Source organism: Rhineura floridana, chromosome 18 (genome assembly GCF_030035675.1).
Source record: "Rhineura floridana isolate rRhiFlo1 chromosome 18, rRhiFlo1.hap2, whole genome shotgun sequence".
NCBI classification, from domain to species: Eukaryota; Metazoa; Chordata; class Lepidosauria; order Squamata; family Rhineuridae; genus Rhineura; species Rhineura floridana.
The window spans coordinates 20,929,439-20,956,535 of NC_084497.1; the positions used below are offsets into that span (position 1 = coordinate 20,929,439).

At 45.6% G+C, this 27,097-nt stretch overlaps 1 protein-coding gene across 1 annotated transcript; it reads right to left on the reverse strand.

Moving 5' to 3' along the window:
* Positions 1–620: 620 nt before the first annotated feature.
* NMNAT1 (nicotinamide nucleotide adenylyltransferase 1) lies at positions 621–27,014 on the reverse strand. Its single transcript, XM_061601484.1, has 5 exons — positions 26,945–27,014; positions 10,492–10,659; positions 9,431–9,614; positions 8,315–8,454; positions 621–7,534 (listed from the first exon to the last, which is right to left on the reverse strand). The coding sequence occupies exons 2-5, from the start codon at positions 10,607–10,609 to the stop codon at positions 7,131–7,133; spliced, it is 846 nt and encodes a 281-aa protein (XP_061457468.1). The 5' UTR covers positions 10,610–10,659; positions 26,945–27,014; the 3' UTR covers positions 621–7,130.
* Between the last annotated feature and the right edge of the window lie 83 nt (positions 27,015–27,097).

Consider the following 27,097-nt stretch of genomic DNA (forward strand, 5'->3'; position numbering starts at 1 on the left):
TATGTTCAAATAAGACTAAACAGGCAACGGGATGAAGCAGCCGCCATGTGCAACCTTTGTTCCACAACATGATTCAGCCAAAGCTAAAAATATGTGGGTGTAAAATGAAAGTTCCTCTTCTTAATCGTCTCCTGGATGGGCAAACCCTCTGAAGCCCTTAACAATTTAGCAACCTCCGCAGAAGTACAGTGAGGCCTTGAACTCTGACCACATTTCTGGGCCTTGCAATGCTCTTGGAGAGACCATCTGGGATTGCAATACCAGAGTTGCCTTCCTGTCCTTCGAGCTTCATTGTTCTCTAATTCATGGGATAATAAAAAGGGAACAGAGTCGATCTGAATAAAAAAAGTGCATGCACACCCACCCCGTTAGGGCCTGCAGTGCCTCTTGCGTGACTGGATGGAGGATAAAGAAGGATGTTTGACTGTGTGTAGAAACTTGCCTACTGTATAATGGTAAAATTCACATTTGTTGTTCTGCCTGCTTTTGCCTTTGGCCCTGCCCATCACTACCATGTGGCCCCCAGAAAGGAATGCAGCTCTTGGGCTGAAAAAAGCCCCCCACCATCCCTCTGTACAAAAGAAACACACAGGCTTGTTAAGTGATTTAATTGTACTCATTTTATTGGAAGTTGCCAAAATGTCATATGTTGATCTGCTGGCTCATGCACACCGCTTCTCTGGCAGCACAGAGATAAAGTGCAGGAACATACATGTACATACATACAAACTCACACTACAGCATTATGATGTTAATGGGTTGGTTGTGTGTGTTGCTGCGGAGGGGGAGGACAAAGTGCATTTCTGCAATGAAAATGACTGTGTAAACGTAGAACTCTTAGCTCTGTTCTGCTCCTGATGTTAATAATTCATTTAAACCAGCTGTGGGGAGCCTTTGGCCCTCCAGATGTTGCTGAACTACAACTCCCATCATCTTTGGCCATTAGCCATGAGTGTTGGGGCTGACGGGAGTTCAGTAACATTTGGAGGGCCAAAGCACCTGCTTTAAACTCTTTGGGTTATAGCTAATACTAGCTCTACTCAGAGTAGACCCACTGAAGTTAATGGACATAACTAATTCATTTAAATGGGTTACTCTTAGTAGAACTTAGTTGGCTAGAACCCTCCCCTTTTTTAAAAAAGGAGAAAAACATTAAATGATATGCAAGCACACTCAGCAACTTAATAAAATAAAAGACACCTGAAATTATTGTGTATTATGCCTATAATGTTGATAATGTTTGTAGATTTTCTTGAGGAGTGTTCTTTTTCCACTATGTAATAATTCCCCCCCCCCCCGGTCTTAAAAAACCACATTCAATAAATACGTTATTGCCTTGTCTAACTGTAATCATTGCAGATTGCTTACACATTGGTGCTTTTACTATTTTCTTTTTTCTGCTGCCCTTTTTTTCCTCCTATTTTTTTAAAAAAGGAACATGTTAGCTCCAGCTAATTACATTCACTTGCTAATATTCTGTCTTTCTTTTTCATGCAGTTTTCCAGCTCATTTTATAATACCACTGGACTGGGGGGCATTATATTCTACAGCATCTCCTGCAATATCTTTTAATAATTCCTGTAGCTTCTTTCCAGCATTCTTGAATCATATCACATTGTCAGGAAAAAGGTGCAAAAATTCAACTCTGTTCTGTTGATGTACAAGTCATGGAAGTTTAAGAGGACCAAAGCTTTACTGCTTTCTTTCCCTCTCCCTTTCCTCTCCTGTGAGGAATTCTGAATCAACACAGTTATGAGATCAAGATGAGATGCAAAAGCCACAAACAGCACTTGCCAATATGCATTAGTGCTGAAGTAACACTGTCCGTTCTCATAACCATCTATAGGAGATTGGGAGCAACCTCCTGAGAGTATTATTATTTCCTTCCTTTTCAGAGCTAACCATGGTTACTGTTACATATGCCATGATCTTAATGCTAACCATAGCTACCTGCCACACAGAGTTTGCAACAATGGTTAGAACAAGGTATACAAAATCTGGCTTGAGCTAACCACGGTTAGGATTAAGATTCATGCACACACTAACCATGGTTAGTGTTAGATGTGCACTGATTTTAATACTCACCATAGCTACCTGAAAACTTTAGTTTGTAAAAACTGGGTAGGCAAATGCTGGTTTGAGCTGACTATGGTTACCAATAAGACTGGTACACAGATATTGCTAGTTTCACATGTGCATTGCTAGTGTTACCTGTGCATCTTAATGCTAACCATAGCTACATGCCAACTGGAGTTTGTGACTATGGTCAGAACTGGGTATACAAACTCTGGTTTGAGCTAACCACTCTTAGTATTAAGATTCTTAGTATTAAGATTAAGATTCTTAGTATTAAGATTCATGCACACATGCTAACCTTGGTTAGTGTCACATGTGCACTGATCTTACTAATCACAGCTACTACCTGCAAGTCAGGGACTGCAACCATGGTTACAGCTGGGTAGGCAAACACTGGCTTGAGCTAACCACTGTTAGGATTAAGACTGGTGCACACATAATTTCAGTCAGGTTTAGTGAGATATGTTCAGTTAATAGTAATCATAGCTAGCTGCAAGCCAGAGTTGCAACCATAGTTGGGAAAGGGTGGTGGTGGTCAAATGCACAAGTGGAAGAGAAGAGGAAAGAAGCATATGATTCGGAGAATGGAGGAGCCTATGAACTTACGAGACGCTCCCAATTCCAAGTAGCATTAGGAGCAGACTGGGGCTGTATGGCCAGTTTGCACACTTAAACAGTAGTCAATCAAATATTCAAGTAATAAAGCAGGCAGCTCTTTGCTGCCAAGATACTAGATTTCGATAGAAGTGCACGTCCCCTTTCTATCCCTTTGTCCCATTTGTTATTTGCATAGCCCAAGGTTGGCAAAATGGTGCTTAGCAGCCCACAAAGGGCTTGAAACAAGCCTGCATAACTCACAGAACATCGAGCTGAAGGTGGCTCACCACCAGCCATGTATGGTCTAAGAAACTTCCTGGTCTTGCTGCTTGCTTGCAATGGCAACTACTAGAAGGATTTTGTCAAGCTGCAATGCCCAAAATTGTGCAGGCCTCTCCTAAAGTCTAGTCCTAGTCCTCATTGTGGTGGACCCTGGACCGCTTCAGGCTGCAAGTGAGGCTCACATGATTTAGTGCCCCTCTATATGAAAAGAAACCCCCCAAATAAATAAAAATCACTGCACACAGAAAACTAGTTTCTCAAGGAGAAAGACTGTCATCTCCCTGGTGAGTTAGTTTTCTATATATGGAGATTTTTTTTTAAAAAAATTGAATGGAGGAGTAATCAGTTGTGTTAGCCCCCACCTGTATGACTAAAGTGGTACAGTCCAAACTCAGTTTGACCACTTCTGTGAGCGCTGGGGACTTAATCTCACATCCAGCATTTCAGAATAATTTTTTTTAGGAGAGGCCGCATTACCAGGAAATCGTGGTCTCTCACACATGCAAACAGCTTAGCTGAGACCACTCCAGACTTCTTAAAACTACTCTAGAACTTCAGAAAATAAGGCACCAAAGCTGCAACCTTAAGCCCGCTTGCTCAGGAACAAGCCTTGTTGAATGCAAAGGGGCTTACTTTTGAGGAAACACACAAAGGGTTGGGCTACGTGACTCTGTATGCAAAGGTACTAGGAAAAGGAGGAGGTAGGATTCAGTAGAGCAGCAAACTTTTTTTTTGTCTTCCAAAGACATATGCTTCATGTAAAAGTCACACATCCTAGGGGAGGATATTGCTCCTCACGGGGCTCCGCCCACATCGGCAGCATGCTCCGCCCCCTTTTGGAGCACCGCTGGTCACAGCATACCATAAAAAGAGGCAAGTACTTGAAAGAAAGGAAACTGGAACAAGACATATCTGCGGAACTCTGAGAGCAGTAGAACAGCCTTTGCCAGCCTGGAGTGCTCCAGCTTCTGTGGACTACAGCTCCCATCAGCCCCAGCCAGCTTTTTGTTGTAGTCCAAAGAGGCTGGAGGACTCCAGGTTGGCAAAGGCTGGAATGGAGAGATGTGTGACCCTCACTTCCAGTTCCCATTTGAAAGCCGCCATTTGGGTGTATCAGGAATCAGGATCAAGGCCTTCTACTCCATTGTCTGCCACAGGTTGCCAGCTAAATATGACCTTAAATATGATAATAGAATATTTAAATATGACCTTAAATATGAAAATGGAAGCACTAATCAAGCTGCATTAGGATGAGGAGGCGTTGGTAGCAATGAACCCTGCTATCAAGCCTATGCCAACGACCTGTAACATTTTCCCATAGTGACACATGGTGCCCGTACTCCATTTCTCCAGGCCTTGATGCCCAAATCCCCCTAGAGAAGAAGGGTTGTATCCAAGTACTTCTACTCAGACTAGACCCACTGAAATCCATGGAGCTAAACTAGTCATGCTGTTAATTGCAATGGGTCTCCTCTGAGTAGGACTAGCATTGGATACAATCCGAAGAATGGAAGAGCTGGTGCGTTACAATCAGGCCTGGTGTTCATACCTGCAAGTGGAAGACTGCAACGCAGTAGAAGGCTTGGGATTCAGGTTCATAAAGCTGGGGTTGCCAGCTTATTGTCCAGCAACTGGTTCCTGCACCTTTAAAGCCAGCTCCATCTGCAGACACTAGCAGGTGATGGTGCAGTGGAAAAAAAACACTCAACTGCCAGTTTCTGCAAAAGAAAATATGCGAACGGCACAGGAGCAAGGGATGTGTGTTTTGACTGGACAGTTGGCAACTATGCATAAGCTCCCCCCCTCCCCTCCCCTCCCCCAGTTCTGGCATGCACGGGGATAGCTCTGGTGGCAATGACAAGTGAAAGAGCCATCAATTCAGGCTGTCAGGTGACTTCCCAGGAGGATTGCTCCGCCTGTGACTGCCTCTGAGACGAGCTCCCGTCTCAGAGGAAGCTTTTTCAGTTTTAAAACTAGTCAGAATAATTTTTTGACTGGTAAAAACTTTCTCCCAGGCAAGGGAGAAACGAAGAGATCACCCACAGAAGCTTCGTTGTGTTTGTTGGGGACTGGAATTCATCAGGATCGCCTATGAACGAAGGTGTAGCCAGCAGCGTCTGACGGAGTCAGGGAATTCAAGCAAGCTCAAACTGACTAAGCAAGACTTTTTTTTTCTTTAAAGAAAAACGGATTCTAACAGGCAAGCATCCTTCTGTCTACTCTTATCATTTTTATTATTGTTACAGTAAAAGAGATTTGTTAAAGAATCAGCAACAAAGAATCCCTGGGTGAGTTATACCTTTCTCTTTTATACACGGAATTAAGGAGGAAGAAAATCGAAATAGCTTATCTTTGTTTTTATTGCAAAAAGCTGGCATGGAATTGAGCATTATAAAGATACAAACGGATGAGGGGCATCTAATCTGAGGAGGAAATCTAATTAATATGAACATTTGAGTCTGGGACTATTTTTTCTGGTCTACTTTATTTTGACGAATCTGCTTATTCTTTATGCCACTAACTATTTTGATGCTGTGAACTAAATTTGTTTTGCACTCTTGGTAACATAAGAGATAAGGCAGTTTGTGCTGTCTAGAAGATGATGTCAACAGGCTTGAAATATTAACTCCTTTGTTGCTGGAAAAAGAAATAAATTGCTCTTTGCTTGGGAATAGTGGCTATATTGGAAATTGAAGGGGTTTTTTTTTCCTGGTCTTAAGAATGACAATCAAGAAAGTGGCCGAGACCCTGGATGTACAGGAAGGGGTTCTCTCTCTAAATATGTTTCAGAAAATAATGGATGAGATTAAGATAACGAAACAAGAATTGAGACAGGGCAGACAAGAGATGAAAATTGAATTTGGCAAAATGAAACAGGAGCTGAAAGAAATAAAGGATTCTATGAGAAAAGAAGATATAACTGGACAAGTAACAGAAGATGGAAGAAAAATTAAAGAGAAGGTGCAAATCCTGGAGATTGGAATAGATATATCAAATGTGGAATTGGAAAAAGATTTGAATTTTATGGCTGTGATGGATCCTAGTGACAAAGATTATTGTTTGGAATTCAGCGCTGTCTCTGAAGGAATTGGAGAAGATATCAGAGATAAATTTATCAATGTTTCAAAAAAATTCCTGGACTGGAATGATCTGATGGAACCTGAAATAGAGAAAGTTTATAGAATTAATTCCAGATATGTGACAATGGAAAAACTCTCAAGAGATGTGTTAGTGCATTCCGTAAAAAAGAGGAACAGAGATATGACTTTACAACAATATTTCAGTAACACAGTCAGAATTGATGGCAAGGAAATATTTGTGATGAAGGAAATTCCTATCAGACTCTTACTATATGACTATGACAGCAGGATTATGGGTGCAAGGATGGATGATGGAAGATGGAACTAACACTGATAATGGAAGAATAGCTGTTGAAATTACTGGATTTACTAGACTTGAACAGATGGATTAATTGACATGCCTATTTGGAGAAAAATCGATAGATATATTCCTCAAGGACTGGAAACCTCTCTTTGACTTTTTGTGGAAAGAATAAAATGAAATGATGTTAATGAGATTTAATGATTAATCAAGATAACTACTGGAGGAAAGTGATTCTGTAATATATTAAGAGACAGGTTTGTTATATACTATAGACCTATAGCTGATTTACGACAAATCGGTAGTCAATATTTTTTATTGTATTAGTTATTAATTTTTTCTTTTTTGTTTTGTTTTGTTTTTGAAATCTTGAATAAAAAAAATTATATATAAAAAAAAATTCAGGCTGTCAGGAGAAAATAAAACGCCAAGCATATTGCTCTCTCGTAAGTCGCATCAAGAGATGGACAGTTCAATATCAGTGGTGGCTGGTGCCTATCAAGACCGGTGGGGCAAAATGTAGGCAGCCCAGACAGTAGGTGGAGCCAGAGCCAATGACTGGTTGAGCCAGAGCCAATGGCAGGCCAAGCCAACTAATTCTAGTTTTGTCCCCACCCTCCTCCAAGCTGAGTTCTACAAGGATCAAAAGGAGACTAAAGAGGAGGAGAAAGTTGACAGCCAGGGCCACTCTCTGGACTGGTTGTAAGAAAGACGGCGAGAGGGGCTTGAAGGAATCAAGGGTGAGGTTGGTGGGGCAGTTCCCCATTTGCCCTAAAGGACCAGCTTCCACTCCATCAATTTTTTGTAGTCTTCCTTGTGTATCTCTGTAGAGGAGCTAGGGTGACCCCTGAATTCTGATCTTCGCTCTCCGCGGTGTACAGGTTGTGCTGCTTGATGTAGGCCTGAACCACGTCAGGTATCAGGTATCGGACACTCTGGCCCCTCCGCAGCGCTCTCCGGATGTTGGTGGCCGAGATATCATTGGTAATCCATTCCTCAACCAGGTGAATGCTATCCTTGTGCCTCCACAGCACGTCAGACTCGTAGATGAATCTCCGGGCATTGTTCCCCACCCTGGAGATGCAGACCATGCCGTGGTTGGTCATGATTTCTGTGATATCTTCTGGCTTCCAGAGTTTGGGGACCCCAAAGGACTCCAAAATATCTGTCCCACAGAGGAGCTTCAGCTGGGGGACACCTAGGAACACAGGAAGATAGCAAGCTGCCTTATACTGAGTCAGACCATTGGTCCATCTAGCTCAGGATTTACACTGAATCATGGTTATCCATGCTTTCAGACAGGGAGTCCTTCCCAGCCCTACCTGGAGATGCCGGGGATTGAACCTGGGACCTTCTGCATACAAAGGGGATGCCCTCCCACTGAACTACGGCCCTTCCCTTTAGACATAGGAACCCGCCTTAGTCAGGCCATTGGTCCATCCAGCTCAATACTGTCTACACTGACTGGCAGCAGCTCTTCAGGGATTCAGGCCAGGGCTTCTCTCCCAGCTCTACCTGGAGATGCCAGGGACTGAACCTGCACGCAAGGCAGGTGCTCTACCACTGAATAATGGTGCTTCCCTTAAGCCATAGGAGCCTGCTTTATGTGACGTCAGACCTTTGATCCATGTAGCTCAGTACTGTCTACACAGACTGGCAGCAGCTCCTCAGGGTTTCAGGCAGGGAATCTTTCCCAGCTGTACCTGGAGATGCCAGGGATTGAACCTGGGACCTTCTGAATGGAAGGCAGATGCTCTACTGCTGCGCTATGGCCCTTCTCCAATATCCGTGAGGATGTAATGAGGATTAATCAAGGGTGTTGTTCTCTAATCTCTTACAATACAAAATGCTAATGCTGATGCTATTGTTGTTATAATAGAAGAGAAGAAGAAGATGATGATGATTCCCCATCCTGGTTCTAACTCTTCACTGCCCGGAAACAAAGGGGGATCCCAACTCCCATCTCTCTTTCATTAACCTTTGGTTTGTGATTGATTCCGGCCAACGGGGAGTTGTCTGCCTGATTCGCGTTTCCTTTTCCGTCCTGCTTTGCTCAAAGGAGCCGCATCATCAAAGCTGTTGGCAAGATCCGAACGCTTCAGCTTCTGCTGGTGATATCTAGCACAAAGAGGGATTATTTTTAAAATGGGTGGTGGTGGTCATACTCTTTCTTTTTTCTGATCACTTAAAATAATCTTCCCATTATTATTAGAGCGGTACGACAAGGGAACCAATGACCTAGGGAGGTGGTGGGCTCTCCAACACTGGAGGCTTTAGAGAGGCAGCTGCACAGCCACCTGTCGGGGATGCTTTGATTTGGGCAGGGGGTCAGACTTGAGGGCTTTATAGGCCCTTTCCAACTTTACTATTCTATGATTTTATATAGCGCTGGGACCCCTGGAAATCTCACAGCTCGGAGATTGGGGTGGCGTGCAACAATACTATAATACACGCCATTTGAATACATGGTGCAGCTTTTGCCAGGCTGGGATCCTCCAGATTGTTTGGAGTACACCTCCCATCAGCCCCATCCAGCATGGTAATGGTAGCTGGGGCTGATGGGTGTTGTAGTCCAGAAAAATCTGGAGGGCACCAACCTGGCGAAGGCTAACGTAGTACTTTATGAAGTATGAAAGGGCAACTCTCTGCCCCAACGGATATACAATTTATAAACTGACAGGGAAGACATCATAGAAAGAGGAGGGGAATGCAGAGGTAAACAGAGAAAGCAGCATGTGCTTTTATTTCGGTAGAAGAGGACAGGTCCCTGCCCCAAGAGGCTTACAATCTAGAAAGAGACAGAGGGGAAACAGGAGAGAAATGGAGGCAGGGCTTCCATTTTTGTTGGAGGGGGTCGAACCAGCTACCTGGCAATGCCAGGAGAGGCCATTGGGGATTGAACCCGGGACTTTCTGCATGCATACCAGAGGTTCTGCTACTGAACTATGGCCTTTGTACAGAGAGTTCATCTGGCTCATTATTTACAATGGCTGGCCGTGGCTCTCCAGAGTCTTTCCCCAGCCCTATCTGAGGATGTTGGGGACTGAACGTGGGGATTTTCTGCATGCGAAGCTGATGCTCTGCCAAACAGTACCGGAGAACTTTGACAGTCTCCTGCCATTCCTTTTGGCTGCTCTCCCAGTCATCTACTTCCACCCAGTCGGAACTTTCTGTCGCAAGCCTGGCCATCGTCACCCGGTGTCTGGCGCTGATCAGGCCTTTCTTCTTATACGCATCCCCGACGGGCGAAATTATCCCTTTCACCACTTTATATTTCCCTGTATATAACAAACAAAAGCCAAGGACCAGGGTGGTTGAGGCGCCAGGACATTGGACTAGGACCACAGTTCAAATCCACGCTCAGCCATGAAGTGTTCCATGGGTGACCTTAGACCAGTCTGCTATCTCTCCGTCTCACCTACCTCCAAGGGTTGTGAGGATCAAATGGGTGAGAGGAGGACTGTGTATGCTACTGTGAGCTTCTTGGAGGACTGGTGGGATACTAACTCCTAGAGGGGTGGAATTCACTGAGGTTTGAGCCAAAAGCCTTAATTGGGGAGGGGAAACCTGTGGCCCTCCAGCTGTTGCTGGACTACAACTCCCCTCACCTCTCACTGCTATCTATGCTAGCTGGGGCTGTTGCGAGATGGAGTCCTGACAATATCTGAAGGACCACAAGTTCCCTAACCATGGCCAAAGCACATGAGCAGAGGCAAGGTTCACAGAACAATGTTTTGCAGGCTTACTCAGAAGTCAGCCCACTGTGTTGAATGGGACTTACTCCCAGGTACGTGTGCATAGGATTGCAGACTCAGTCTCTTAATTCAGGGTGGGGGAAACCTGTGGCCCTCTGCATGTTGCCGGATCACAGCTCCCTTCATCTCTAACCATAGGCCATGCTGGCTTGGGCTGATGGGACCTCTGGAGATTCACCAGTTTCCCCATCTCTGATGTAATGTACACCCAGTCTCCCTATTTGAGTGGTAAATTAGGGTTCCAAAACAGTCCTCAAAAGAGTAAGAACATAAGACCAGCCTGCTGGATCTGGCCAGTGGCCCATCTAGTCCAGCACCCTGTTGCCAACAGTGGTAAACCAGATGCCCCAAGGGGAAGCCCTCAAGAGGGACCCTCAAGCACAAGAGCGGTTGACGTTACCTGTTTCGTGCAAGTGATCTCTCGCCAGTTCAAAGAGCCGGAGGTGCATGTTGGTGATCGGGTTGAAGGACCCGCAGGCCAGGAGGACCACCTCAGTCCTGCCATCCGAATTCTCCATAGGCCTTGGCTGGAGCCACGCAGGAAGGGCAGAGTCACCACAACCGCATGCTGCAAGGGAGAAGAGGGAAGTGACAAGAACGAAGGAAGGAACCCACGTTCCCTTTCAAATGGAGCAATAATTATCGTTTCTTAAAAAACATTAAGACGACATGAGGCCAAACGGAACTCACTGTCTCGTGTTAGAACAAAAAAGGAAGGCCCAGTGGCCTGACTCAGAATTAGGCAGTGTCCTATGTTCCTAAGTCATAGAATCATAGAATAGTAGAGTTGGAAGGGGCCTACAAGGCCATCAAGTCCAACCCTTAAGGAAAGGGCTGTAGCTCAGCGGTGGAGCATCTTCTTTGCATGCGAAAGGTCCCTGGTTCAATTCCCAGCAGCACCTCCAGGTAGGGCTGGGAGAGACCACTGCCTGAAACCCTGGAGAGCTGCTGCCAGTCAGTGTAGACAATACTGAGCTAGATAGAGCAACAGTCTGACTCAATATAAGTTCCTGTGTTCCTATATCTTCAGGAAAGGGCTGTAGCTCAGTGGTAGAGCAACTGCAGAAAGTCCTGGATTCATTCCCTGTCATCTCCAGGCAGGGCTGGGAAACATCCCCTGCCGAAGCTCTGGAAAGCTGCTGCCAGTCATTGCTGACAATACTGAACTAGGTGGGCCAATGGTCTGACTCGGTATACGGCAGCTTCCTACGTTCTTCTGTCTTTCTGTGACAGCTCAGTGGCAGAGCAATTGCTTTGCATGTAGAAGCTCCTAGGCTCAGTCCTCCACACAGAGCTGAGAAATATTCCCTGCCTGAAATCCTCAAGAATTGCTGCCAGTCAGTGTAGACAATACTGAGCTAGATGGACCATTTATATAATAATCACATGTAAAAAACTCAGTATAGGGCCAGCTTCCTATGTTCTGTTGCAGCTCTTTGCCTTTCCCTAGCCAAACCGGGATAGACTGTGCAAAATATAAAGCATCAGAAATTACACACATTTGCTCAAAGCCAGCTGAAGAAGCCCCCACGCGGAATCTTCATGAAGTATAAGGGAATTCATGGAGAATAAAGGTATCAAAGGCTACTAGCCACGATGGCTATGCTCTACCTCCGCAGTTGGAGGCAGCAAATGGTTCTGAATACAGTCGCTGGAAACTGCAAAAGGGAAGAGTTGCTGTTGCACTCGGGTTCCATTCGCATGCTTCCAACTGAAGCACCTGGCGGCCACTGTGAGAATAGAATGCGGGACTAGGCAGGTCCTTGGCCTGTTCCAGCAGGCTCTTCTTATGTTCTTATAAACTGCCTTAAAGAAAATATACTGTTGTCTAGCTATGCTACCCCTGAACAAAAAGGAGGTAATAGGTGCAGATAGGACCCTGTCCCACCATGCTTGACCCTGGCTACCACTTTCCAAACCACAAAGAGAGAGAGAGAGAGAGAGAGAGAGAGAGAGAGATGGATTTCTTGCACTAGGGCAGGGATGGGGAACCTATGGTCTGCCAGATGTTGTTAGACCCCAGCTCCCATCAGCCCCAGCCAGCATGGCCAATGGTCAGGGATTATGGGAGTTGTAGCCCAGCAACAGCTAGACAGTCACAGGCTCCCACCCCCTGCATGAGAGTGACACAGTCCTTTAAATTATTATTATTATTAGTAGTAGTAGTATTTATTTCATTTACAAATTGTTTCTCATGAGGCATCCCAAAGCAATTTACAATGTAATCACATCTATAGAATAATTACATATATGAAAACAATTTATATATATATAAAAACAGTGAGCTGTAGTCAATGTTAGTCCAACTCAAGAGTAGATCCACTGAAAGTAATGAACACAATCAACTTGGGTCCATTCATTTCAGTGGGTGTGCAACAGCTGCACAGGTGGCAGGGCACGTGACCCCTGAGCCACTCAATATGGAGTGATCTTTAGCTGGCCCTTGACACCCAGGAGACACGAGCGGGGATTTGAACACACAGACTCTGGACTCCCAGGCAGGCTCTCCTCTGCGCTGTGCTATTCCAGCTGTTTTTTCATTTTACCAGGACTTAAGTCAGAAACAGCCCAGCTTGAAACAACAGCAGCACATATAGAAAGTCAATTCAAATCCAGATCAAATGCCACCTGGGATATAGATGTTAGAAGGCTTGCTAAATGGAGACATGCTTGATTGTTTCCAACTAAGGCTACAATCCAGTACTTGCCTATTCAGAAGTAAGCTCCATTGGGTTCAATGGGAGTTACTCTGAGGTAAGTGTGTGTTGGATTGCAGTCCAAGTCCTACTCAGGGCCGACCTGTTTACATTAATGGACTTAAGTTCATCATGTCTATTAACTTCAATAGGCCTACTCTTGAGAAGGACTCACTTTGGCTACACAACACCTGAAAGATTCGCTATGGAATCGCATCCGTCCCACCAGAAACACTGACAGTTTTGTTGCATGCAGCCTTTGCAAGACTGGTGCCACCCTCCTCCCTCACGGATATATGTTGGGTCTCCAACTCCCAGGAGCCCAGCCTGCATGGCCCAAATGGTCAAGGGTTGATGGCAGTTGGAATCAGTAGAGTAGTGGCAAATTCAGAAGTGCAGGGTCCCTTCATGATAGTCATAGGCACAGCCACACACACACACATTTTGCTGCTGGGTTGAGAATGAGATCCTTGTGAATGCCTTCTGCCGCAACAACAGATGTCCCTAGAAGCCAATAAGCATGAAAGGGAAGAGTGTTCTCAGCAGCTGTCTCCCCTCCTTTCACTCTGATAGGCTCCAATCAGCAGAATTAAGACCAAGCAAACATATTAGATGACTCTTCTCAGCAGCTAACACACTCCCTTTTCCTACTTATTGGCACATAGGATGCTGGAGACAGGGATCCTGCTCCCAAAATATAAGGGGTCTAAGACACCCCCCCCCCAAGACCCTGGACGACTACACCCCTGGCCAGAGTCCAGCAACGTCTGGAGGGCCACACAGCTTTCCCCCCTCCTCCTGCGTTAGAAGTTGTGATGGTGGTAGTTTAGGGCAGGGCAGGGCACGGCTGATCTAGTTCAGGGATGAGGGAAAGCCTGATGACGCCGCTGGACTCCAACGCCCATCATCCTCGGCCAGCATGGCCAATGGGGAGGGATGATGGGAGCTGTAGTCCATCAGCGCTTGGAACCTCCATCTGCCCTCCAACTTTACTACAAGTGCTGAAAGGCACGATTGAATAGGATCCGGCCAAGAAAGCGTGAGAGCTCTTTGGGCACCGGGAAGTGCTATGCGCTGCGTGCACTGTGCGCTGCGTGCACTGTGCGCTGCGTGCACTGTGCGCTGCGTGCACTGTGCGCTGCGTGCACTGTGCGCTGCGTGCACTGTGCGCTGCGTGCACTGTGCGCTGCGTGCACTGTGCGCTGCGTGCACTGTGCGCTGCGTGCACTGTGCGCTGCGTGCACTGTGCAGCCTCCCTTTCTCACGGCCAAGCAGGCGGGCGGGCAGGCAGGCAGGCGGGCGGGCGGAGGACGGGCGGGGGGGCAGGCGGGGGGTGGTGGCGGCCAACTTTGGCTGGCGCGGGCCGCGCACGGGGCGATCCAGGGGCCGCTGTGCCGTTTGCGAGGGGAGAGAAGACAGCGGCGACGAGAAATCCTGACTGCTGCGGAGAGGCTACACGCGGCAACCTGGCTAAACGGACATACCGGGTGAGAAAAGATGGTGGCGAGGGGTCTGGTTTCCTAAACAAAAAGGAGCCGGGGATCCCTGTGTGAAAGCTGCTGATCTCTCCCTCCTTGTACATTTCTGTGGATGGGGAGGACTCAGCCCTGCGTGGGCGAAATGAGCTCCAACCATGCTCAGGAACACTGTCTCCTTTTGATTGCCATGGATTGTTAAGTGTAAAATACCTGGGTTGTATCCAATTTAGCCCTACTCAGAGTAGACCCAATGAAATCAATGGATCTAAGTTAGGTATGGCCATTAATTTCAATGGGTTTACCCTTGAGTAGGATTAGCTTTGGCTAGAGCCAGTGTGGCATAGTGGCATAGGGTCACCATAAGTCGGGATCAACTTGAAGGCAGTCCATCTAGCTCTAGTTACAGCCCTATGCCATTATTTCCCACACACACCCTCAATTGTGTGTGTATGGGATGACTCGAATTGCACACACGATCTGAGGCATAAGGTAGAGGCACTCTGTACATGCTCAGGAACACATTTTCTTAAATGCCCTGTTACAAGTTAACTATATGCCGTTATGTGCCCCCCATGTCCATTCCCACAGGGTGTGTTTGTGTGCTACCTATAAATTCTGTTAAATATTAAATTGTGGGTCTCCCCTTAACTCCCTATATGTGTGTATGGTTGACTGTAATATGAAAGGGGCTGGAGAAGCACTTTGCACATGCTCACGGGTATTGCTGAAATAATGTGCAGTTTGAATGCTAACGTAACATCAGAAGACCCTGGCTGCTGGGTCAGACCAAAGGCCCATCTAATCCAGCATCCTGTTCTCAACAGCGGCCAACGAGGTGCCCCAACGGGAAGCCCCCAAACATGCTTCAAAATGCTTTTATTTGGATTCCTGCATTAAGCAGGAGGGTGGACTTGATGGCCTTATAGGACCCTTCCAACTCTACTATTCTATGGTTCCAGGACCTGAGCACAATGGCACTCTCCCCAGTTGCGATTCCCAACAACTGGCATTCAGAACACAGATTGTCTCCAACCCTGGAGGTACAGTACAGTCATCATGGGTAGCAGCTGCAGATGGCCTTGTGCCCCATGGATTTCTCTAATGGTGTTTTAAAGCCATCCAAGGTGATGGCCGACGCTACATAGTTATGCACAGCACTGTATCCGTTCAGTGCTGTTTCATTCAATACTGTTAAACAGCAGATAGAAGGATCTCTAATGAAGAGCTACGAGAAGGCTCTGCAAACTAGGAAGTTCCTGGTTTAAAAATCTCACCTCGTTCAGGAACTCTGTAGAATCAGAACAACTTGGAAGTGAACAGTGCGCCTTCCCTCTTAGCAGGGATGGGGGACCCGCTGCCCCCCAGCTGTGATGGATTACAACTCCCATCAGCCCCAGCCAGCCCAGTTGGGAGTTACAGTCCAAGACATCTGTGTGCTGATGGGAGCTATAGACCAAAACATCTGGAAGGCACCAGGTTGGGGAAAGGTGGAGTCGGTGAATCTCCAGTCTTGCGTTAAAATTCCCCAAGAATTAGCCAATCGATCCTAAGAAGAGACTCTGCTCTTTCATCCCAGGTTTTTGGTGATCAGCTATGCTCCACTTCTGCCTCGCTCACACGGCCTACCACTTCAACAGATGGCTTCCAAAGCGCCATAGACTCAGGCTGTAAGGACTTGCATCTCGGGCATAACAGCATCTTGGTCTGTGCTGGGTGGGACTGATGGGAGCTGTGGTCCAAAACCACTCCCTGAAGGGTACCAGGTTGGCGGGGGGGGGGGGGAGGCAGGTGTGGTTACGTAACCACAGCACTGACTCTTTCCTTGAAGGCCCTCTTGTCAAAATGCAAGAACAGGATCCTACCACTTGACACACAGCTGAGTGGAGGCTGGACCATTAGGGCATTAGTCTTCAGCTGGTGTGTCTCGACCCACTACCAGGTCACAGCCTGATTTAAGGTGGGTCTCAACAATAGCACTACCACCATACAAATATATGGCAAAAAATGCCACCCTGGGCTCCTGCTGGGAGGAAAGGTGGGATTTAAATCAAATAAATAAATAAATGGCACCCCAAATGCATTTTTGGGTTGAAAGTGGGTCCTGGGTCAGAAAAGGTTGAAGACTACTACATTAGGGCAAATGGGGATCTGACCCACCAATCTGTTCTCCATTTGCTTGCCTTCTTACTTAAGTCCATCCCATGGGATGGCTCTGCCTGTCATTGGCTCTGCTCTGGTTCAGCCAATCATTGGCTCTGGTTCCACCTACTATTGGGCTCCCTACCTTCCGCCCTACCAGTCCCAAAGGGCACCAGCCACCACTGACACTGCTTGCGCTAATTCTCCAGCCTACGGAATGGTGGTACATTTTCTCCCATGGAACAAAAGGATTGCTTGGCGTTTGTTTTTCTCCTCTCCCAGGCAACTTGTTATCTTGGCCCTTGGAATCTCTGTGCTTCTTCTCCAGCTCTACATCCTGCTAAGGTACAAAGTGGGGTGGGGGTGTTGGAGGGGTGCTGCTGCTGTAAAAATCCATTTGTCTTGCTTGCAACATCCCTGGACACTCCTTGTGTACCTTCTAGAACTTGGGGGGCGCCAACTGGAATATCCTGCGGTGGTGACGTTGAGAAGAGAGTGCTTGCAGCCTGGCCCATTAGTATTTTTGAATTGATTTTGAGTTCCTTGGGGTTTCTTTTTTTTTTTTAAGTCTCTGTCGGCAAGAAGGCTATTGGCTCTCTTCCTGTTCTCCCCATCCCTCGAAGGTCTGAGGGTTCAAACTCCAAACCAGAATGGCTGAAAATTCAATGGGAGGCTATTGTTGGGACAGTTCTTAGGTTATGTCAACAGCTTCAGGGATTGTGATTGCCAGGCCCGTTATAAAAGGGAGGGCTGCGCATCTCAAGCAGAGGGAGCCAAGCTGGTGTCTTCCAGATGTTGCTAGACTCCAACTCCCATCATCTCTGAGGGCTGGCCATGTTGGCTGGGGCTGATGGGAGTTGGAGTCCAGCAACATCTGGAGGGCCACACAAGCTCCCCAACCTTTTTGCAGCCCAAGGGCCACATCCCCTTCTGAGCAGCCTTCCAGGGGCCACATGCCATTGATGGGTGGGGCCAGAGGCAAAAGTGGAGGGAACAAACATGTAAATTTCTACGTACCCCTCTGTGTGCCCCATCCAGACAATTAAGAGGCATCGTTAGAGTTTGACACATGCAGGTCAGGCCAAAATGCTCTGGGTGCAAAGCAGAGCCAGGGAGGGGTATGGCCTGGGGAAGAGTTTTGAGGGCCAGACGGAAAGGCTTGAAGGGCCACATCTGGCCCCCAGGCTGGAGGTTCCCCAGCCTTTGCCAAGGGCTTGCTCAGAGATCCCCCACACCCCTGCTGTGGTTGAACTTTTCCAGCCTGAGGATCACATTCCCTACTGGGCAGCTTTCCGGGGGCTGCATGCTGGGGGTCAGCGTGGCCAGACCCACACAGCTTAGTTTCAAGAGAATCCACTGCTTCTGATTAGAGAAAGGAAAAGAAAAGCCAAGACCCAAGTTTCTAGCCCTTAAGCTGGCAAAGGCAGGTATGAAAGCGCACAGATGAATTTTCAGAAGCTAACAAGGAGACCAGGATTTGCCAAGGGCAAAGCTTCATTGTCCAGAGATAGCATACATTATACAAATTACGACCAAATATATGGAAATACAGTGCCTGGAATGAACTAGTTAGGTTTGACAAAATTCACTGAATTAGTTCAAAAAGTTCAGAATAATTCCTGAAAGTAGTTCCCATAATTGCCAGGTGAACTGAATATGAATGAAACTCATTTGGGGGTAGAACTTTGAATGATTTCTAGTTCATCTTCAAGTTCATTACATTCTTACATGTGGTTTTTGACTCTTTAGGTCTTGAAGTGTAAAGACTGCAATTGTTGGGGAAAATAAATTAAATAATTCATATTCCACCATGTGTATTTTTAATATTTTCTGAGTCTTCTTAAGTATATTTTATACTTCAGCACCGCAGCTTCTAAAATTCTGAACTTGGGGGGGGGGAATGGCTGGGGATCATTTGGATGGAATTTCCATAATTTCTAACAGGTAGACAAATCCAGCTTTTCTTGGCTCAGAGTTGGAATTACTCTGCTGCAAGAGTGCCAGGTGTATATACATCCCAGCCTATATTTGAAGAACACCTTATTAACCCAGAACGTTTGGTTCAAGGTTCCCACTGTTTTCTGGTTTCTCAATATTCTTTTTCAGACCTAGATCGTCTCGCTATTGTGGCCAGCCCCTTCTCCACAACTTGGTTGGAAGCATCATCTTCACCTTCTTCACTGTCGGTGGGTAAACTGCAGTAGTCTAGCTGCGCTGCTGCTGCTGCTGCCGCCCAGCAAGCCAAATGATGTGCCCGTCCACAGCTTCCTTAACAAACTACACTTCCCAGGATTCTTTGGGGGGGTGACTTTAAATGTATAGTGTGCCTGTGTCCTCAGTATATGAGCCCTTAAATTACACCCTCCAGTTAGGCTTGGTGGAAACTAAAGATGCACGTTGCAAACGGGCAAAATCCTTAGTTGGATACAATCGTAGGATCTTACTTTATTTTTAGAGGAAGGACCATAGCTCAGTGACAGAGGACCTGCTTTGCAAACAGAAGGGCCCAGGTTCAGTCCCCAACAACTCCAGGTAGGGCTGGGAAAGACGGATCAACTCAACAGGCAGCTTCCTATGTTTCTTTTTAAATCAGCCCTTTATGCAAAACAACGACTAGGATCTTACTTTATTTTTACCACCATAGCTCAGCGGTGGAGCATCTGCCTTGTAAGCAAAAGGACCCAGGTTCAGTCTCTCGTAGCCACATCTAAGAATGGGAGAGATCCCTCTCTGGAACCCTGCTGCCAGTCAGTGTCGACAATACTGAGCTAGGTGTACCAATGGCCTGACTTGATACAAGGGAGCTGCTTATGCGGGTCGTCGACAGCCCTGCACCCCGATTGTCTACACAAGTGTGTTTCCAGTATGCTAATTTTCCCTCATCATCTTTTTCAGGGCTGGCTTTGCTTCTGGTCACGCTGGAGCCTGTTCCGTGGGAGCTGAAGATGACTTTCTCAGTTTTTGGGGTTGCCTCTTTTGCAAAAGGAGCTTGCACTGTGGTATTCACTGCCTTAGCCGCACAATGTGTGAGTAGATAACAGTGCTGTTATATTTAGCACAAAAGCAGAAACCTAGCCCCCAAGTTAGCAGAATCAGGAGAAGCTTTTGGGTGGCCATGTCCCAAAGGTTCCTGCAGTCCATCTCCTTTGAAACCGGAATTGTGGGCCAAAGGAATTCCCGGTTTTGTTCCAATGGAAACCTGAGCTACACAAATGGCATCATTCTGATTTTGCTAGGTACAGCGTGGTAGGTACAGTATGTACAGTTAGGTAAAGCGTGTTGCACGATGCACTGGATTTCTGCTCAGGCCTGCCACCTTCTGAGCTCTTGCCAAACATTATCCATGCACCCAAGAGCCTATCTTTGCAGACTTAAGGGCTTGCAATAGTGGTCTGGAGAAGCATTTTAGTTCCACAAGAACATGCAAAGAGCCCTGCTGGGTCAGACCACAAGGTCAATCTAGGCCAGGCTCCTGTTTTCCCACAGTGGCCAATCAGATGGCTCCAGGAAACCCACAGGAGGGGAATGAAGGGAACAACCCTCCCTCACTATTACTCATAAGAAGAGTCCTGTTGGATCAGACTAAAGGGCCCTCTAGTCCAGCCTCCCGTTTCCTATAGTGGCCAATCAGATGTCTTGGGGATGCCCAGAAGCAGGGCATGAAGGCATCAGCCCTCCCTCACTGTAACTCATATGAAGAGCCCTGCTGAATCAAACCAAAGGCCCATCTAGTCCCGCCTCCCGTTTCTCACAGCGGCCAATCAGATGAGTGCAATACTCCTCCTCTGTTGCTGCTCCCAGCAACTGGTACTCGGAGGCAATTTCCTCCTCTGAGCCTGCTTGTGTCCTGCTTGCACTCTCAAAGGGGTACAGTCTCAGGAAAGCTGTACCACGTGCTTTATAGTCGTGAACAGCTCTTTGAGCTGCTTTGCACGTAACACTGAGTCAAACCACGGCTTAGCATCAGTGAGCAAATGTGTGGGTTCCTGGAAAGGAGATCGTGGCTGCTGTGCTCCTCTTCCTGCAGTGCTACCGCAAGCTAAGCCATGGTTTGTCCTCTCCAGACAAACCATAAGGCGTAGGCCAAACTTTGGGATGCACTTCACGGTTTGTTGGGTGTGAGACAAATAGTGAGCCTTGGTTTGGACATAATGCTAAGCCAAACCACAGCTTAGCTCACAACAGCGCAGCAGGACCAGAGGAGGAGCGGACTTTTGCACCGTGTACAGCCCCTTGAAAGCTCCATAAAATCCACAGCAGATTCACTGCCCTACTGACATTGGAGCCACCAGTTTCCGCTGTGTTAACCCACAGTTTGGCTTAACATTACATGTGAACTAGTTCTTGGTCAGTTTGCCTGAGAACGTAACTTCCTCAGAAGAAACCATCTGCGTTTAGGAGCTGTGCTTCAGCTATCCAACTGCTAGCTTGGTTGTTCAAGCACCTCTACCCCAACTTGTTCTCTGCTAGCAGTTTCTTCTGCATCAACGCCAGCCCTTTGAAGTTGCCCTCTTATAATCTCCATCTTGTAACTGGATTAGGTCATTCAGTTAAGTGAGCTGGAATATAACTTTTTTAAAAAACCTTCTTATTTGCACTTTCAGAATTGCTCCTATTTGTTACTTCAGCTGCAATCCTATGCATGCTTACTTGAGAGTAGGTTGTCTTGAATATAGTAGAACACACTCCCCAGTAAACATCCATAGGGTGCTGTGTCTTCTTCAACTGAGCCACGCTCAAAAATGGAAAACGCTGAGATTTGTTATTCTGATTTTATACAGACCTCATTATTGGACCTCATTAGATTGCAAATCTGCAGGTAGGGCTCTTCTGATTGAAAAATGTTTCAAGCCTGTTTTATAAATAATAAACTGTTGTGTCTTCCACAGGCCAAAACTACTCCTGAGCTTTATTACCTATCAGTGATGCTTTCAGTGAGCAGTCTGGTATCAGCTGGTATGTATCATACTTATCTTTTGCATTGAAACAGCCTTCCTCCAACCTGGTGCCCTCCAGAAATTTTGGACTACAACTCCCATCATCCTCCAGCCAGCATGGCCATTGGCCAGTAGTCAGGTACAATGGGAGCTGGAGTCCGGCAATGCCTGGAGGGCTAGAGGATTGCCACTCTGCAATACAGTGAAGTTTGTTTCCACAGGTTTGCTGTGTTTACCATAACTTAATTCTGCTTCCCTGTGGGGAGTTTATCAAATATTTAGGTAATGAAGGTGGTGGTGGGGAACACACACACAGATGGTTGGTTTTTCACTATCATGAGGACTAGAAGCTTTAACAAATAAAAGAAAGGTAGATTGTTTCATGCTTGACCTGCGATTTTGCACCTGCAGAGAAAATCCAAGTGTGCGCTATCCTTTCCTTTAATGGAACTCTCTCTCCCCCCCCCCAGCCTTTTTCTCTGTCCTGGGACTGTTCTGGCTTGCCAACGTGGTTTTTCCTGGCCTGATACTGAATGTGAAGATGAAGACCGGGATCTGTTATGAGCCAGTCTCTGAGTGCAGCTGCCTGTGGCACATCTGACCTGCCGTCTAAGCCAAGCACTGGATTCATCTGCCCCTGTGGTGACGAGTGCCTTGCTAAACTGCTTTCAATCCCTTCCCTCTTTTTTTGCAATGGAGAAACGGGACTGACCTCTGCAGCAACCACAGTGGGAAGACCTTCAGAAGCAGGGATGTTCATAACCAAAGCCTTTAAACTATTCATTAGGTGGCCTTTTGAGTCAAAAACGCACGGCTTTAGGAATTCTTTTTTAAGGCTAGCGTCTGCTGGCATTGGAGGTCTTTCTGTAGGAAATTCTACCGCCCCTATTTTATTTTTAAACTCTCAGATACTTTAAGGGAGCACAAAATAGCATTCAAAGCCTTTTCTTCCATGTGTGTGTGTGTGTGCACTTAAGTTCAAGGCCTTGCAGCAGATCAACGGGGAGAGAGTTGCTATGGGAACAAGCGTGGAACTGGAGACAGAAGGAGGCAAGGCTTTGTATTTTTCCTCCCTTTCTGAGATGCTCTGAAGCTCCCGTTTCAAATTAAGGGGAGCAGCCTGGTCTCAAGTTGAGAAGTCAAGTGCTTTTATCTTAAAGGGGACATTTTCAGGAGGATGCCTTCCCGGCCTCTCCTGCCAGCAGTAGAATTTCATATCCATTTTGCAGGCTGGAAGAAGAGGCAGCCGTTTAGACTCAAGCCGAGAATTTTCTGCTTGCCTTTTTGAGGGCAGTTTGTTAAAATAGTCAGATAGTGGCAAACCTTTTCCAGTCCTGGGCAACCTGATGGGGGCTATATGCCAGTGGTAGGCATGGCCAGAGGCAAACGTGGGTGGAGCAATGGATGGGACTCTTGTGCAGCAGGCTATGTTTTACAGCTGGAGTAGGGAACCTCCAGCCAGCGAGCCAAATTTGGCCTGCCAGGCCTCCCTATTTGGTCCACGAGACAGTTTTCCCCTAACTATGCTCACCTGGACCACACCTGACATCACATATATGAGTCAGGTAGAGATACAGCCGGATCCTGGGGCTGGAAAGCAGGACTGAACTCCCCTCCCATCAGCTGATGTATGCATGGGGAGTTTAATCCTGCTTGGTCACTATTTCCCCCAATCCCCGTGGGCCAACTTTAAAAGGTGGGTGGGACCACTCACGTGACATCATTATGTCATCAGATGATAAGCATGTGGGTGGTCCTGCAGGGTGGTGAGAAAAAGATCTGACTTGCCAAGATAAAAAGGGTCCTCACCTCTGTCCTACAGGAAGAACATGTTCCAACCAGGCAGATGCATGGGAACAGGACAATGAAGCAGCTCCTGGAGGCATGTGGTGTGGGGAGAGTCCCATGGGCCAGGTAGAGATGTCTAGAGGCTTTGATTTGGCCCCTGAGCTCAAAGTTCCCCATGCCTGACCCAGCTCTTAGGAGTTTCTAGCTGCGAAGCACATCTGATGTGCTCTGGCAGAGTATTGTGCATATGTGTGTTTACATGCTGCATGAAGAAATTCAGAGAGAGATGTGACATGACATTAACATGTGGAATATCTTCACTTCTCACCACTTTGAAACAGTTCTTTTCCATCTTTGACTATTTGATCTTGATACGGTTTTAGCGAAAAAGAGTGTGGGCCCCCGAGTTGGACTAGGACGGGGGCAATGAGCCATGTTTAAGTCCTAACTAAACCTGGCACAACTCCTGGTGACCCTGGGCTAGCCCACCACCTCTTGGCTTAACCTACCTCCCTGGGTTGTTGGGAGGAGGAGATAAGAATTCTTAAAAAAAAAAACACGGATAAAGTGCTATAGAAATTATTAGTAATAAATTGAATCAGTTCTAGTGTTTTAAAAAAATTCGAACAGCTCTATCTAGTGACCAGCAACAAATGAGAAGCTAACTCCTCTATAGGAAGGGTTACAACATTTGGGGCTTTCAGTTTACACAAGTAAGAGGAGACATGATAGAGGTGTATTAAATTATGCGTGGTGTGAAAAAATGATGCTTTTCACAACTCTAGAACTTTAGGACATCTAATGAAGTTGAATGTTGGAAGATTCAAGACAGACAAAAAGGAGTATTCACACAGTACACAGTTAAACTGTGGAATTTGCTGCCACAAGATGTAGTGATGGCCACTAACTTGGATGGCTTTAAAAGATGATTATTCATTATTATTGAGGAATAAAAGACTATTGGATTTGGAGGGCCATAATCTGAAGTGGGGATGGCATGGATATCTATGGTATGATAAAGTAAAAGTTAATGTGGATTTTAATAATCATTTTATAAGACGTCCTCTGTTGAAAATATGGAATAGATATAAACCAAGGTTTTACTCGAAAATACCATTATGTGTCTCAAGTCAAGAAGCATTTTATAGAAGAGAAATGGCTGGAAAAGAGAAATGGTTAACTTACCAAGAACTATTAGAAAATGTACATGGAGAATATATAATGAAAGAGAGAGAACAACTGATAAAGGAAGGATATAGTTCTCAATGGTTTGCCTATTTACAGTTGTTAGAGAGATATAAAATGGATAAGAAAATGTATGGGTTTGAAATAAGTAAATCTGATTTTGAAATAGGTTTGTGTATAAATGATGAAAATATAATTGCGAAAATGTATAAACTCTTGCTGAAAATGGATATGGAAGAAGAACAAGTAAAAGAGTGTATGGTAAAGTGGGCAAAAAACTTTGGTTATAATATACAAATGGATCAATGGGAAAATATGTGGAAAAAAGGCTTGAGATTTACATTATGCTATAATCTTAAAGAAAATTTCTATAAAATGATGTATCGTTGGTACATGACTCCAGAAAAGTTGTCAAAAATGTATAGTAATGTTTCTAATGTTTGTTGGAAATGTAAACAACAAGAAGGATCATTTTATCATATGTGGTGGTTGTGTAAACAGGCAAAATTATTTTGGGCACAGATAGGTAGGATGATGCAAAAATTTTTAAAGATAAATATACAGTCAAAACCAGAATTTTTTTTATTGGGTTTATGGATAAACAAATAGAAAAGAAATATGGAATAATATTATATATGATTACGGCAGCAAGATTATTATATGCACAAAAGTGGGAAATGGAATCAACACCAACAACGGAAGAATGGCTATTGAAATTAATGGACTTAGTAGAGATGGATAAATTGACATGTTTACTTAGAGAAAAATCGATAGATACATTTCTTAAGGAATGGAAGCCTCTCTTAGACTTTTTGTTGAAAGATAAAAATGAAATCATGATAATGGGATTTGACGATTAATTAAGATAGACTATGGAGAAAAGTGATTTTGTATGTATTAAGGGACAGGTTTGATATATATTATATATTTATAGCTGATCTGTGACAAGTCGGAAGTCAAATTTTTTTATTTTTATTTTTATTGTGTTATGTTTTTGATTTTGTTTTGTTTGTTTTATGAAAATTTGAATAAAAATTATTGTAAAAAAAAAGATGATTATTCATAGAGGATAAGGCTATGTTCTACCACCACTGGCAGAGGTAATATGCCTCTGAATACCAGTTGTTGGAAATCACAAGTGGGGAAAGGAGTACTGTTACATGCATGTCCTACCTGTGGCTTCTCAGAGGCATCTGGCCACTGTAAGAACAGGATGCTGGACTAGATGGGCTCTGGCCTGATCCAGCAGGCTTGTATTTGCTTATGTTAGCTCTGCCTTTTAGTTATTATTATATACCTTACATCTGCTTCACCATAAACTTGGAAGTGTTCTGGAAGCCTTTAAAAAAAATCTCAAAACTATTTCAATTTCAGAGATGGAAAAATGTAGAATAAAGTGGCACCCCACATATTGCTAGACTCCCACCATCCCTGATCATGGGCCACCCTGTCTGGGGCTGATGGGAACTGGAGTCAAACAGCATCTGGAGGGTCACAGGTTACCTGACCCTATTCTAAAGGCTTGAAGTAATTGACGCATCTGCTCAGAGCAGCAGCTGCTGCAACACCCCTAAGGCTAGTAAGGATTCTACAAAGCATTTGCCACACCTCCTTCTGCCACCTTTAAGAAGTGCAAAACAAGGACCCATACAATATCATCATCTGATAATACTGACAGCTCCTGGTATCCAGGTCTATCATTGCGAGGGGAACCTGCTCTGCCAATAAGCCTGGTTTTATTAATGTGAATTGCTATGAGAATGAGTAAAGCTGAAAAACACTATACAAATACTGTAAGATAAATCGATTTTTTAAATAAATTATGCACAATTCCGAAGCACGGATTTCCTCGATCTCTTACAACATGAAAACATCCCCCCCACACACACCTTATCATCACTCACAAAAAGCCAAACTAACATTTCACCATACCTTTAATTACAAGGAAGGGCCTTATCTCAGTGGCAGAGCACCTGCTTTGTATGCAAAAGATCCTAGGTTCAGTCCCCAGCAGCATCTCCAGGTACAGCTGGAAAAGGCCCCTCTCCGAAACCCTGGAGAGGTGCTGCCAGTCAGTGTAGACAATACCAAGCTAGACGGTCATCTAAGTTGGTATAAGGCAGCTTTCTAGGTTCCCACACTTGGAAGGGTCACCAAGGATCAGACATAATCGCATTGGGAAGCCACATTTGAATTTGGATTCCCAAGAAGGCATCAACCGCATTTTCTTTTTGGCAACATTTGAACCCCTTTTTATTTTTCCAGCCCTTTAGTCTGTATTTCTGTTCAGTTTCGTTTTTTAAACTGGAATTTGTGACTGCTCGCCCTCAGGCTTAGCTCCATGAGCTGCTCTGGGAGCTGCATATGTGTGTACATCTCAACTGGATTCGCCCTCATACCCCTAGAGAAAAGAAGGCAGATTGGAACGTACATTCACTACCATCCCACAATCATCAGAGGCAGCTACATATTAACAGCAGCTGATATCACCACGCTACTTTCTTTCTCCTTGACTCCTCAAGCGTCTCCTAACCTTACAACATATCACAATTAAGAATTCCCTCACTAATCCAAAATAATTCCCCCTCCCCGAATCGCGACCCTATAATGTGCCCCAAAAGGGTCCTTACCAGTCTAGCAGGAACCTCTTCCCTGACAGATTAAGGACAACAGCGCTTCAGAACGGAACTGACCTGTGTGGATTTAGGCTGTCGGGGGGGCAGTATTGGAACCGTACCATGTGGGAGCTTTCCTATTGGACGCAGATGCCGGAAGCGGCCTCG